The sequence below is a fragment of the Neophocaena asiaeorientalis genome, unplaced genomic scaffold (assembly GCF_003031525.2).
Source record: "Neophocaena asiaeorientalis asiaeorientalis breed wild unplaced genomic scaffold, Neophocaena_asiaeorientalis_V1.1 scaffold9, whole genome shotgun sequence".
Classification (NCBI taxonomy): domain Eukaryota; kingdom Metazoa; phylum Chordata; class Mammalia; order Artiodactyla; family Phocoenidae; genus Neophocaena; species Neophocaena asiaeorientalis.
The window spans coordinates 291,051-305,531 of record NW_020171825.1 but is presented as its reverse complement, the minus strand read 5'-3'; the positions used below and the strand labels follow the sequence as shown (position 1 = coordinate 305,531).

Sequence of the window (14,481 nt, the reverse complement as noted above, 5' to 3'; positions counted from 1 at the left end):
AATCAGAGGCTGATACATCATGGAGCAAAAGAAACTTAAAGGTAAGCCTCAGGGCCCCTCCCTGACACAGGTCCCTTCCAAGACTCAGGAAGGGGCCCAGGAGTGAGTTCACATAGTCATATGTTTCTGTTAAACTTAAAAAAGCAAAGTAGTTTTATATTCTTTTTCTTAGAGAGTGTACCCAAATTGTTCGAGCCTTAGACTCGACAAAAAAAATCTGATCTCTTTCTGCCTAGAATGTATCGCAGTGTAATTTGAAATTACCTAGAGGTAAGCTTCTGGTGAACTTCAAGTGAGTTTAGGGGCTTATTTATGTAGCATTAAAACTTCAGCATATTGTATTAAATTACTTTAAATTTTATTTTCTGTTCTCCATTGGACTTCTAGCTCTTAGGTGTCAGAGGCCATAGCTTGTTCCCAGTGACAGCATAATTCCTGGTGAAGAGTAAACACTCAGTAAATATATTTATTGTAAAACTGAATACTTTGTTGATTTCTCTCCCTTGCATTTCCTTTTCCTAAATCCCAGACCTCTGCTTAAGACAAAACACACAATATTTATAATATATGATATGTTTAATCCTTTTTACCAAGGTAATTTTTATCTCATCAAGTCTGAGTAATTTGGAGGAAAATGAATGTATTCATCTGAAGAGAGAATGCAGAAGCCCAGACTGTCCCCTGAATTAGCTAGTGCATATTTATGTCCTAATTATAATTATCATAGCATTCCTCTAGGCTAATTCCCAGATATAAGTTATTTTCTTAATCATAAATTAGTCAATGTAAAGTTACAAAAATTTCAGCTGCTAACTCTTGACGAGATTATTAGAGAAACAAAATGTGAAAATTATCATGGTTACAGTTGACATTTATTTGATGAAAGATTTATATTTCACTAAAACTAACCCAAGTCACAATATTCTGAACAAATGGGAAAAGCTATTGTGATAACGTTCAAGTGATGTCCCTCTGTTTGCTTGTGCTTTTAAAATGTCATTGAACTTGAAGTCCTTAATAGCTTACATAAAACATTACATTTCAGTTAGCTGATTTTAAAATCTTAAGAGAGCTGGTTTTATGGAACAGGTTGAACGCCGTAGGGTTCAACCGGAAACAGCTTACTCTCCTCCTAATGCTACCTTCCAGTGCATCCTACTTGCTTCCTGACACCTTGGGGAGAGCCCAGAGCTTTTCGGTATATAGTCTGCCTCATTCTAAAATGCCCACTGCATTCAAACCTGTACCAGGGTCTCACCCTCCGCAGCTCAAGCATGACCCGTGGTCTGAGGAGGGAAAAAGAGTGTCAGCCACTCTAACCCACTCCTCCTCTTGGTGACTGCCTGGGTCTTACAAGAAGCGGTGGGATGCAGCTGGGGTTAGAGACGTCACATCTTATGTGTCTGACTTCGCTGGACTGTGGCCATTGGCGCTCTCTTCACAGCAGTTCCTTCACACAGTTCCTTCACGGAACTCATTTAGGTGTTCCCAAGAAACACTCCATGTTTGAACAGTGTTTCTAGCTTCTGTGAACTTGGCACTTGAGCATTTGTCCCACATACAGACGCTGGACGCACTTTGTTCCAGACACCCGGTAAGATGCCTGAGTCACCCTTCCTGGCCTCGTGCCTCCCTCATCCTCCCCCCGACCTTGAGATGAGCCCTTTTCAGGGTGTGCTTTTCAAATACAAACCAACTAACCCAGAGTCCACCCCCCCACCACCACCACCAATCACCTCCTCTATCAGGCTGTCACACCCTGGGCCACCATCCACCTGCCCGAATCACCCCAGTGCCAGGTACCAGACCACAATAGATGGCCTCTATGCTCTAGAGCCCATTACAATTATTCAAACTAGCCATCCCTAAGTCCGCTTGCCCTGCCTCACCCATTCCTTCCCAGGGAAACCACAGTAAAGGCTCTTGGCCCCAGCTCTCCCCACCTCTCTGCCTGCTGACCCACCCTGGTGCTTCCCCAGGTAGCCCCCCGTGGAGTGGCACGCCCCCTCCTCTTGGGAACGATGAGTAACAAGCTCTCTTTTCGGTGGTAGTGCTCTCGATCTGTCGTCCTTACTGTACCTCACATTTTCTATTGACTACACTCCCCAGCACGAGGATGCCCCAGTGTGCTCTTCCTGCTATGAGTGTAGCCTCTGGGTGATTCTCAGCTCCAACTCCTGGAAACGTTCCCACAGCTTCTTCCCATAGGGCACCCTGTCCCCAGCACACAGCCCTTTGCAGCAGGGTTCCAACAAGAAGGCTCAGGTCAGGTGGCCCTTGGCAGGGATGACGTGGCCCTTCAGAAGCAGCAGATCACCCCGTCTTCCCAGATGGTGACGAGCGGCTTGCCCACAAGAGCCTCTCTTCTTGCCTTGTCAAACTCTGATATCAACTGGTCCTTCCAGGGGTCCTCGTAGGAAGAGGAGAAGCGCCATCCACCTTTCCCCACAGGGAAGGTAGCGTGACGCCATAGCACACTTTGCTCTTGACTTCAATCACTACCATGATGTTATCTTTGAATGCAGTGTTTTCTTTTACAGGAGCTGGGTGATGGATGATGTTTTAGTAAGTTCTGATGGGATTGGTTTAGTTGGCCTCTTTAGAATGTCAAGATACTTTAATCTCCCCTTGACCTCAACTTTGAGACTTTAGACAAAATTCCAAAAAATTTTGGAAAGAAAAACTGATGTCCTGATATAAGTAAATTATTTACGGTATAATAATGAGTTTTACTCTCACAACAAAATAAACATTTTATGCTTCTTTAATATTTCATTGTAATGTAAATTAGACTGCTTTTCTAGTTAACACTGGGATAAAGATATTCCCATGTGTTATATACTTCTCTACCCATGCTCAAGCCTCACATCCAAAATTAATCTTTTTTCCACAGTTCTTTGGTATTAAAAGAAAACCAATATAAATTATATTGAATTGTTTATGAAAGTGAATTTCATATTAGAGAAATGCCAAAGCAGGTAAGAATGAGTCCTAAGGGTACAACTAGGTGAAATGCTATTCCTTTTAAAGAGTTTTGACATTTAGTAGAGAACATCAATTGTGACAAAAGCAGAGCAGTTTCTGTGGTTCACTCATTATTCTAAGAGGTAAAAATGAAATAAAAAGAAAACAGATAACGATTTAAAAGGACAAATGAAGCTGATGGAACACTCTGTGCATCAGTGAAGCAGATTGAGAGATTTCATTCATAGTCATTAGGGAAATGGTTGAGAAAGAAGGTACCAGATACTTCTGGCTTTGATGTAAATGCTTTGAAAACTTATTTAAAAAAATTTTTTTTAAAGAGGCAGTTAGATAAAATCAATTGTGTTACTGATTATTCCCTTCCAGGATTTCAACAACAAAATCCTTCAATGTAAATGGGTTTTAAAATTGAAATAGTTTTATGATTTAGGCTTCTCTACAACTGTTATGAGGACATCAGATCTTCCTTAAAGATATAAAGTCAGTATGAGTTTAGTTTTAATTTGGTTAAAATTGTTAAAAATTGGTTTAAAAGTTGAATTAAGATTTGATTAAAAATTGATAGAAAATCTTTTTTCTTTTAAGCCTCACTAATTTTCTAAAAAATTTTTATTTTGTTGAAGTATAGTTGAGTTACAACGTTGTGTTAGTTTCAGGTATACAGCAAAGTGCTTCAGCTATATATATATACACACATATACATGCTTCAGTTATATATACATATATATATATACACAGATATACATACATATGTATATGTATATATAAAAAATTTTTATATTTATATAAATTTATATATATATATAAATTCTTTTTCAGATTCTTTTCCATTATGGTTTATTACAGGATATTGAATGTAGTTTTCTGTGCTATACAGTAGGATTTTATTTTTTATCTATTTTATATGTAGTAGTTTGTATCTGCTAATCCCATACTCCTAATTTATCCCCCCCATCCCCTTTCCCCTTTGGTAACCATAAGTTTGTTTTCTATATCTGTAAGCCTCTTCCTGATTTTTAAGTAAGTTCATTTGTATCAATTTTTTTTTAGATTCCACATATAAGCAATATATGATATTTGTCTTTGTCTGACTTACTTCACTTAGTATGATAATCTCTAGGTCCATTCATGTTGCTGCAAATGGCATTATTTCACTCTTTTTTTATAAGCCTCACTAATTTTTAAAGCTATGTGAGCCCAGATATATACTTTAAACTATTAGAAAAATACTGCAGTGATATTTCATTAGTTTCATGAAGCAACACTGGGACTCAGTGTACCGCTTCCTCTCTTATCTTATTTCTTTTGTTTTTGCATCCTATTGTAATTCAGTGCTTTGCCTTGCATTACTTAAAATTATTTTAAGTAATTCTAGCAGAACTACTTTTAGTTTCATGCCATATTATACTGCTTTAAAACCTTATACTATATATACTTATATAGAACATGGATGGACCATGAAGGCCTATTATGCTAAGTGAATAAGTCAGACAGAGAAAGACAAATACTGTATAATCTCACTTGTGTGTGTAATCTAAAAAAACAAAACAAAAACAAAAGCAAAACCCCTCCGACTAAACTCATAGAAAAAGAGATCAGATTTGTGTTTACCAGAGGTGGGGGGAGGAGAGGAAGTGGAGAAAGGTGGTCAAAGGTACAAACTTCCAGTTATAAGACAAATAAATACTAGGGATGTAATGTACAACATAGGGACTATAGTTAACACTGCTGTGTGATACACAGGAAAGCTGTTAAGAGAACAGTACGAGTTCTCATCATGAGGAGAATTTTTTTTCTTTTCTTTCAACTGGATCTATATGAGGTGACAGATGTTAACTAAACCTATTGTGATAATCATTTTACAATATATGTAAATTGAACCATCATGCTGTTTGCCTTAAACTTATACAGTGATGTATGGCGATTATTTCTCAATAAAACTGGGGAAAAACCCCTTATACTGACAAATATAGCATTTTTCGGGATATTTTTCTGATATGCTTACCAAACACGGGGCACCCAAAATCCAGGTTTTTTCTCTCCAGGTCTTAATTTTAAATTCAGGTTCTTGGACACACTTACATTAATTCTGAATATTCCATTACAATCTTCCTAAAACAGGAAAAAAAATAAAAGGAGGAGGAAAAGAACCTGGTCAGAAAATGAAGTCAGAAAAGATAAACGATAAGAAACATTTTTTACGTAGAATGACAGAGGTCTTTTATATAACAGCAGACATGTGCATAGCTACTCAGCAAATAGTAACAAAGACTTCAGAGATAAGCAGGTGAAAGTTGATGCTGAAAATGTTAGTGAGTGGGCAAAGGATGTGAACTGACATTCCTCCAAGGGAGAGATACAAATAGCCAATGAGCATGTGAAAAGGTGCTCAGAATCATTAGTCATCAGGGAAATGCAAGTCAAAACCACAATGGGATACCATTTCCCACTCACTAAGAAGGCTCTCATCAAGAAGTCAAATAGCAAACTTTGACGAGGCTGTGCACAAATCTTAATCCTCGTACTAGAATCCTCATACACTGCTGGTGGGAATGGAAAATGGCGCAGCCACTTTGGAAAACAGGGTGGCAGGTCCTTAAATAATTAGAGTTACCACAGGACGCAGCAATTCTTCTCCTAGGTATCTACCCAAGAGAAATGAAACATATATTCACATGGAAATTTGTACATGAATGTTTATATCATTATTATTATAAATAGCATTATTTACAATAGCTCAAAGGTGGAAACAATTCAAATGCCCATCAATCAACAAATACACAAACAAAATGTGGTCTATCCATACTGTGGAATATTATTCAGCCATAAAAATAATGAAGTACTGACACATGCTACAACATGGATGAACCTTGAAGATATTATGCTAAGTGAAAAAGCCATCCATCCAGCACCACATATTATACGATTCCATCTGGAGACATGGCACCAACAACTCAAGCTTCATGGCCTTTAAATGTGAGCTGTGCCAAATGTTGGGGTATCTAGTTTCCCCTTTTCCTTGGGTCTGTCTCTTCTTTTATAAAGGTAAACTGAAGTATCCCCTTCATCCACATGACACGCTTGGCTTTGGCCTCTTATGTTAGGACTAGAAAAGAATTCGTCCAAATACAAAGACACGGGCCACTTCTCACTATGCCAATTTGTTTTGCAATTATTCTGCTTGTTCCTGATGCTCTTTTGATGGCTAAATTTTCTTAGACTTTCCTTACGAGCTTCCCACACAGACCTCATTGTTCTGTGGAAAAGAATAAATGCCTCATGGTATCTGTATGTCTGTCCGTCCACCGTGTGCCCTCCGTCCCCTATACAAGTCATTACTCTTTAGCTTGGGCTGGGTATGAGCAGATAGTGTAAAATCACAAGGCTCTTAGGCCATTATTACCCCCGAGTCATCCACTATTCCTACGAGGCTTCATCTTGAAACGTTTTTATTATCTTTCTGGCCTCTGTTCAGGGTGGACCTAAAATAACCCTTCTTTCCTTACATAAGCTTGTGGACTAATGCATCAGCTCATTATTACTGCCTTCATTTAGCTCATCTGGTACACCGTGACCTTTATACCATGTTCCCTGCATGTCTTGTCAGGTTTATCAAAATTCCTGGAACCTCTGGGAAGGGGAGTTAAAGGAAGCAGCGACCCGGGCGATACCTTGTGAAATAGCGTAAGGTCTGCCCATCCTAAGTTTGTCTCTTCTGCTCTGCCTCTTCCTGAAAAATCTCATTATTAACATGACTGATAATGTATTTTGACTGGACAAAGATGTTACCTATATTTTCTAAAAATTCGAGAGCTACTAAGCTTTATAATTAGAAGCCTCAAAATGTAGAAATGTCATAGTAGTATAAAATTTATATTAGACAGCGATGTTTGCTGGAAATATGGGAATAAGTGTTTTAGTTCAGCTCTGGTAGCCCTTTTGGAAACATCCATTTTAATGAGACTTAAGCATTATTTTACCTGGGTGGAAGAGGAAATACTCTTGCTAGTTTATACATCAGCAGAACTGGGTTCACTCCATTAACCTACTTGTAATATCGGGCAGGATTCTAAGAGAATGGGACAGTGGGCGATGCAGCAGAGATTGGCTAATTATTAAACAAACCCCGCCCCCTTTTCTACAAAATACACCACGAAACTACACATCACGGTCTCACATCAGTCTGGTGAGGCCACGCTCTTGCCAGTGGAATGTGGGATGCTTCTAGGCTCTGCCTGTAGTCCTCTGAGAGAGAGATGGTTTTCTGTTCGTAACTGCCAGCTAAACAGAGAAGACTCTGAAGACAGCAAAGGCTAGGGACACAGGACAGAGGAGGCATGAGCCACTGGGTGGTCATTTGGAGGAGAGCTGCCTGAATTATTCAACATGCAATAAATATATTCATTTCATTACGTTCAGCTACTGACATATTGGGGCTGTTCCAGAAGCTAGCCTCCTCTTATAACACCGGCCAAAGAAAGAGAAAGAAAAGAGTAGAGGGACTTCCCTGGCGGTCCAGTGGTTAGGACTTGGCACTTTCACTTCCGGGGCCTGGGTTCAATCCCCGGTCTGGGAACTAAGATCCCACAAGCCATGCAGTGCGGCCAAAAAAAAAAAAAAAAGAATCGAAAGTATTCAAGCTTGGTTCAAGCTTGAATCTTAGTTGTCTTCATGGGGGAGATTCTGGGCAGCTAAGAGTTAATGCAAGGCCCTGACTTCCTAACAGAGGAATGTGGAGTGGATAAGTCATACGAAGGGGTGTGGAAGTCAAACTCTGCCCTTTGTATTTTGGGGGAGCTGTTTGCTGATATGAGTCTCAGGTCACAGCAGAGGCAGGATTACGTTAGGGAAGACCTAAAGGGAAAGTTTGCACATGGAATCTTGGGTGACTATATGGAAGATGTCAACAGTGGCTTGACCTTGGAATAGGAGGGAGGAACAGGACTGTCTGAGATGTGTTTTAATCTTATAAACCTTTACCAGCCAGAAGAGACACACCGCCTGCTTTAAGCAGAGGGAGTCCATGGGAAGAGTATTCTTAGAGTTCTGTTCTCAAAGCAGCCTCAGCACATGGCTACCCAGGGATGGTAAATGTTCTTGATTTTCATCCCAAAAGACAGAAAAGATATCTTACCCTTCTAATAATGTTGGGATCATTGCACTTGGCCAGTTTTCCAGCAAAGAGCTGAACTCCAAAGCTTGCAAAAACAAGCATTAATGTCAGCAAAAGAATGGAGACCTGAAAGAAATGGGTGAGACAGCAATCTCTTGGTAAAAAATTATAAACAGTAGGTTTGGTTTGAGCAGTGATTATGAACAGGACTTTTAAGAAAACATTGTATGAAATTCACAGTCTTTGGATGCTACCTTTTAACTTCTCCCCTGCAGGTCATTCAATTAGCCTAGCTGGAATGTTAAAAGAAGGAAATTAACAACAGGTTTTGAATTTTTTTTTTTTTTTTTTTTTTTTTTGCGGTACGCGGGCCTCTCACTGTTGTGACCTCTCCTGTTGCAGAGCATAGGCTCCGGACGCGCAGGCTCAGCGGCCATGGCTCACGGGCCCAGCTGCTCCACGACATGTGGGATCCTCCCGGACCGGGGCACCCGGTCCCCCGCATCGGCAGGCAGACTCTCAACCACTGCGCCACCAGGGAAGCCCGGGCTAAGGTGTTTTTGACATGACTTGGACTTTTCTGATTTTGAAATCAACACTTTGCTTTATTTTATTTAATGGAACAAAAGAAAAATGTTGAAATAATTCTCTTTCCCAAATTTTCTCAAAATGGATTCATGTGTCTGTTAGCAGAGCCTATGTAAGGGGGATAGTGGCTTTGCTTTCTTGCAAGCATGAGGGCTCAGGGCGTATCAAAGTGCCACACACAGAGGGTGTAAGATCAGAGTCTTGAGAAGCAAATCTGGTAATTGCCTTGTACTCCCTCTGCTGGATGACTATTTTGGTCTCAGCAGACAAAAGTGGCCAAAATACTGAACAAACGATTGATCTCTACTGGTTGAATAATCTAAACATATCCCTTAAAGATACTAAAATTACATAGAAACATCCTCTGAAGCAAGGCTCAAATAAATCATCTTCTGAATTCTATCAGGGCTCAAAGATGCATACACATTCATTGTCAGGTGCTATTCTGTTTTCCTTCAATTCCAGCTGTGGGAAAAGCCACAGTGTTATGGCTTCAGTGCAAAAAAAATATGGAATTTTATAAATTTATTTATTTTTGGCTGCATTGGGTCTTTCTGCTGTGCATGGGCTTTCTCTAGTTGCAGCGAGCGGGGGCTACTCTTCATTGTGGTGTGCAGGCTTCTCATTGCGGTGGCTTCTCTTGTTGCGGAGCACGGGCTCTAGGCACGTGGGCTTCATTAGTTGTGGCACACGGGCTCAGTAGTTGTGGCTTGCGGGCTCTAGAGCACAGGCTCAGTAGTTGTGGCACATGGGCTTAGCTGCTCTGTGGCATGTGGGATCTTCCTGGACCAGGGCTCGAACCCGTGTCCCCTGTGTTGGCAGGCGGATTCTTAACCACTGTGCCACCAGGGAAGTCCCCAAAATATGGAATTTTAAACAGAGCTTTAACAAAGTATTAGCAGGATACTAACACAACATTGTAAATCAACTATACTTCAATAAAATAAAAATTTTAAGAAGTATTAGCAGCTATATGCTTATAGTAACATAACAGCCTGTCTTTAAAACACCTTAGAATCAACTGTAACTATAGCTATCTTTTCACTATAGGTGTGTTTCTAGACAGCAAGATATAAAACTAGCTTAGTAAATTAATTCATGTTTTCCATGCACAAGCAGAACTCATTAATAATAAAAAGAATCCTGTGATCACTCCTTTGTTATAAGCCAAAGATTCTTCTTTAACAGACTGTGAGCAAAGAGCCTCTTACTCATTGTTTTATCTGCAGCCCTGCTCTTAGAAGACTCTAAATCAATATTTGCCCAACTAAAAAGTACATTTTCTCCTCAATCATATTTCTAAATGTTCATTACTGTGTACTGAGGTAGGGTATACCTGTATGTTACAGTTTTGAAGAGTTGTTTTATGTTAACACTCCAAAGATCAAAGCCAAATTTTGTTCTATATGAATTTGGGAACATAGAAAATGAGATTACAAGCCTAAATGGGTTAATTCCTAATATTGTTTGTGAATTTGATGGTGTTGAAACTTCTTAATTTCCAGATGGGGCAACTAAAACCCAGAGTATAAATTAGGGTCAAGAGTTAGGAATGGAAGTCTCAGAAAATTCTATCTCTTTGGATTCTCCTTCCACTGTACTTTCCAGAAGGCTTCCCTTTAATTTACTAAAAATATTTGTTGAATTAAATATACCAATAAGCCAGAAGCATCCATGGGTGAAGTCTTTGAATCTGTGTTGTGTTTTGCTAGTACCTTTACAATCTTCTGGCAATAAACAAAATGGTACACTTAACCTTGACAAGCGAGACTCACTTTATCCCCTCATTTGCTACATTAAGAGCTCTACTCCGTGAACCAGGAGTAAAGGGTGGTGACTGTAATGTACCAGAAAAATTTCCTTGAAGCCGCTGAAAAGTTCCCGAACGACTTTCCTCATCTGAGGCACCAGCTTGAATATCCGCAGAGGTCGCAGGCAGCGGAGAACAAGTAAGAGCTGAGCTCCCGACTCCGCAGGCACGTTTTGAGGCATCCAACAAAGAAATATCAAGCTCACCTAGAGGGAAAAAATAATCTCTAGAATTTATGCAATTTATCCTCTACTATCTACATTTTCTGTGAGCCAGCTGGCCACAAGTTTCCTTTAGCAAAGACTCCACGTGTTATGTGGGGCAAGCATTCGCTGGGTGTACATGCAACTCATCTCTATGGACTTGATCCAGACCTGTGAGCAGCCCCAAAGGAAGTCATCAGGTGTTTGCAGGGGGTGTGAAATGGGGGTGCCCACACCGTGGGTGTGGGTACTCCAGGGCCTCCTGCCCCTTCTTTTAACATATATACTGGAGGCTCCACAGAAGTCAGCAGGATTGAAATTCCTTTGATCAAGGATACTAAACCTCACACTGGACTGAATACTCGCTATTTTGTTAATGATCTAAACATGCTACATGTTAATGGTCACAATTCTCCTTGTTGTGTTGGAAAAGACACTGATTTTATGCCTTCTTGGACATATAGAAAGAAATTTCTTTGAGTCCCTTCCTGTGGTTTCCCCGTTTAGTTTAAATAGATAGTTGAATGGTTGCCTTCTCTGGCCTGGTATTTTGTGTGTTGGAATTGGCATACTCTCTCTAGTTTGCTTTGAGTGATAAGCGGCTCATTGATCACTTATATAGTTTTCGTTCGTTGGTTTGTTTGTTTTAGTACAGGTGCCACAAGAATTGTGGTGTGCAAACTAGATTTGCTACCTTAGACCTCATTAATGTATGTCTTATGCATACAGGAATGTGGTTGATGTATTTGAACCATATCCACGAATATTTTTAATGCTTTTTATTTAGATTTTACACGCATGCCCTTTACTTGCCTATACTAAACTACTGCTCTACTTAGGAACTCAGTTAATGGCACCTAAACCTCTGTGACTCACGTATCTCACTCTTGTACCAAGAAATGCAGGAGATTTTACAAAACCATTATATTTTATATTCAGGAAATAACCGAAGACTTACAAGATATATAAATATGTCCATGACTCCACCGAAGTCCCTGATGACAGCAGTTGGAGTGAAAAATAAGCCATCTGCCATAATCTTCAGATTAAGCTCAATGCTCATGAATATCACAAACACATACTCGGCGATCTGAAATGGGCAGAAGGCAGGTTGGTCACAATGAATGCAAAAATTGCAGGTCAGCGTTTCTCCGCTTAGCTGTGAGTTGAGATTCGGCAGAGTACCTGCAAAGTGGGTGCGTGCATGACTCTCCGGAAGGGGGATTCGAACATCATGGAAATGCAGGAGCAAACGGTTACGATAATCATGACCCAGTCCAGGTAAGTCACCAATCCCAGCAAATCACTGCCAAAGACCAGACAAAACTGAGAAACGCGAACACTCTAGGAAAGGCTGCCGAAAGTCAGAGACGATGCATCTGTGATTCTATAAACGTGACTGGCATTGTTTAAATGAATCGCCAATCGTCTATTTCACAGCACAATATGACAAGAAAATAAAGGGAATTTTTATGCGGCATAAAATAGTACATGGAAACTTCAAATGTGCACGGAAACAGAGTTTGTGATGCTTACTAAAGTTGATGGTACTTTGTATTTTTCACAGCTCCCGTGACCGGATCTGTTTTAGATCTGTAAGAGAGAACAAACATATAAACTCTGTGACACAGTATGCGTGTTATAACTCGGCACCATAGTACGTATAAACATCTCATCTACCTAAAACTTCTCTCACATCCTCTACAAAATGTCTGTTATGATATATGTTAACTGTATGTGACTTTGGAAGGCAGAGAACATTAGATGAAAGAAGCAATTGATGCTTAGGAAAGCAAAGTTTACATTTTTCGAAATGCCTGATTTTAGAATTCATGACGCCATTCAACAATTTCTGACAAAGATATTACAAAATTAAATTTTGACTTCCATTTAAAAACATTCAGAGTCTTTGCCTTAGCAGTTTGGTGCTGTTCCTCATAATTATTTAATTAAATATCCATAAATTAAATAGAATTCTTCGCTCTGTATTTAATTGTGATCGTGTGGAGTAATTTATACAGAATTTCTTGGGGTGGGGATTTATAACTTTTACTTTCAGGAAGCCCATGACCAGTCTTCAAGAATTAACAATTAGATGTAAACATGGAGACAGCCAATGGGATAATTTCAGATGAAAAACCCAATTTGGGAACTGATCAAATCAACTCTACACTGCCAGCTTCTTCCTGTTGATGCTTTATGAAAACTCAGGGTTTTAAATCATTATCACTCAGGTGCTTTAAACTGCGAAGGTCTTTCTAGAATAGCAGAAAGAATAGTAGACTGGCAGTCAGAGAGGGCCCTAGCTGGCATACTTGAGCAAAGTCCTTACCCTCGGCTGACCTGAATGCCCTCCTCTGTTGGAGAAGAGGGAACACAAATGACCCCAAATGGCTCCTGAGGTCTCCTCCAGCCCTGAGGGGTTAGGAGAATGTATTAGTTTCCTAGGGCTGCTGTAACAAAGGACTGCAGGCTGAGGGGCTTAAATAACAGAAACTTATTTTCTCCCAGTTCTGGAGGTGGACGTCTGAGTTGAAGGTGGCAGTAGGGTTGGCACCTCCTGAGGCTGTGAGGGAAGGATCTGCTCCAGGCCTCTCTCCTTGGTTTGTAGACGGCCGTCTTCACATTGTCCCTCCTTACAGCAGTCTGTGTCCAAGTTTCCTCATCTTATAAGGACACCAGTCATACAGGATTAGGGCGCACCTGAATGACCTCATTTTAATTTAATTACCTCTTTAAAGTCCTTATCTCCAAGTAAGGTCACATTCTAAGGGGCTGGGATTAGGGCTTCAACATCTGAATTTCTCTGGACGAGGGGGGCACAATTCAGCCCATAACATACAGTAATGCTCATACATATGCTACTAATGATGGTATCAGGGAAGGTACAACTACTGAATGGAATGTTTTCACACTTTCTCCAGACTCGTAACGTCTTCTGGATATTTACTCAGAGTTGTGCATGACAAGAATCCCACCTCCTCCACTGGTTGCCTGCTAAACTTGGCTTGGCTTGTCCCAAATGCAGCATCCCCTGGGCTGATCACCCTGACAGCCTCTCGCACATTTCTTCCATGTGGGGAGGGACAGGGACACTGGCCAGTGGGTTTTCTTCTCATAAGAGTTGGTAATAGAAGCACTAGTCAACTTGATTTCTATTTTGCACTATTCTAGAATTATGGTATTTTGACCACAAAGAAACAGCGAGTCTAAAAGAAGATGTGGGCAGTGACCTCAGCTCTGTCATTCCATCTCCCCTTGGTTAACTGTCTCCAAAATAAAATATGGAGTTAACAACTCTGCTATAAACATCTTGGGCGCCTATGGAACTGAACAAATAAGAATGGCTGTGAAGTGCTTCATAAACGTGTGTTTTCTATAAATGTTAACTACTTGCAACCTTTGTTTGTTTCCCACCTGGTCGGCCGCTCAGCCAAGAGAAGCAGCATGGTCATTTAGCCCACGGTTTATTTGGTGACCCCATCAGGACGACAGGATCCTTCTTCCTCGGATGACAACTCCCCCTGCTGTTTGCATGACTCAGGGCCAAACCCTTGGCTACAGTGGAGTCACTTACGCGTTGAATCGAGCTCGGACCACCACTCGGCAGAAGTTTCTGAACCTGTGCTCCCGACCCACGATGAACAGGGGCTTATCGAAGTACGGGTGGTTCTCCCTCAGCTCCTCTTCCTGCACTTTCCTGGACCAGGAAAATCGTGCGAGAGTTAGGCTAAGGGCACGTCTGCCTTCCCCAAACGAGAGCCTCAAAACACCGCCCTGCC

General features: G+C 40.6%; 1 protein-coding gene across 1 annotated transcript in view; it reads right to left on the bottom strand.

Moving 5' to 3' along the window:
- Positions 1–14,481, bottom strand: part of NALCN (sodium leak channel, non-selective) — a 273,387-nt gene that overhangs the window by 30,465 nt on the left and 228,441 nt on the right. The window contains exons 21-27 of the mRNA XM_024740178.1: positions 14,277–14,399; positions 12,236–12,292; positions 11,885–12,005; positions 11,658–11,789; positions 10,535–10,702; positions 8,120–8,224; positions 4,991–5,097 (exon numbers count right to left, since the gene is read on the bottom strand). Of these exons, the coding sequence (XP_024595946.1) occupies positions 4,991–5,097; positions 8,120–8,224; positions 10,535–10,702; positions 11,658–11,789; positions 11,885–12,005; positions 12,236–12,292; positions 14,277–14,399 (813 nt within the window). The remainder of the gene's footprint in view (positions 1–4,990; positions 5,098–8,119; positions 8,225–10,534; positions 10,703–11,657; positions 11,790–11,884; positions 12,006–12,235; positions 12,293–14,276; positions 14,400–14,481) is intronic.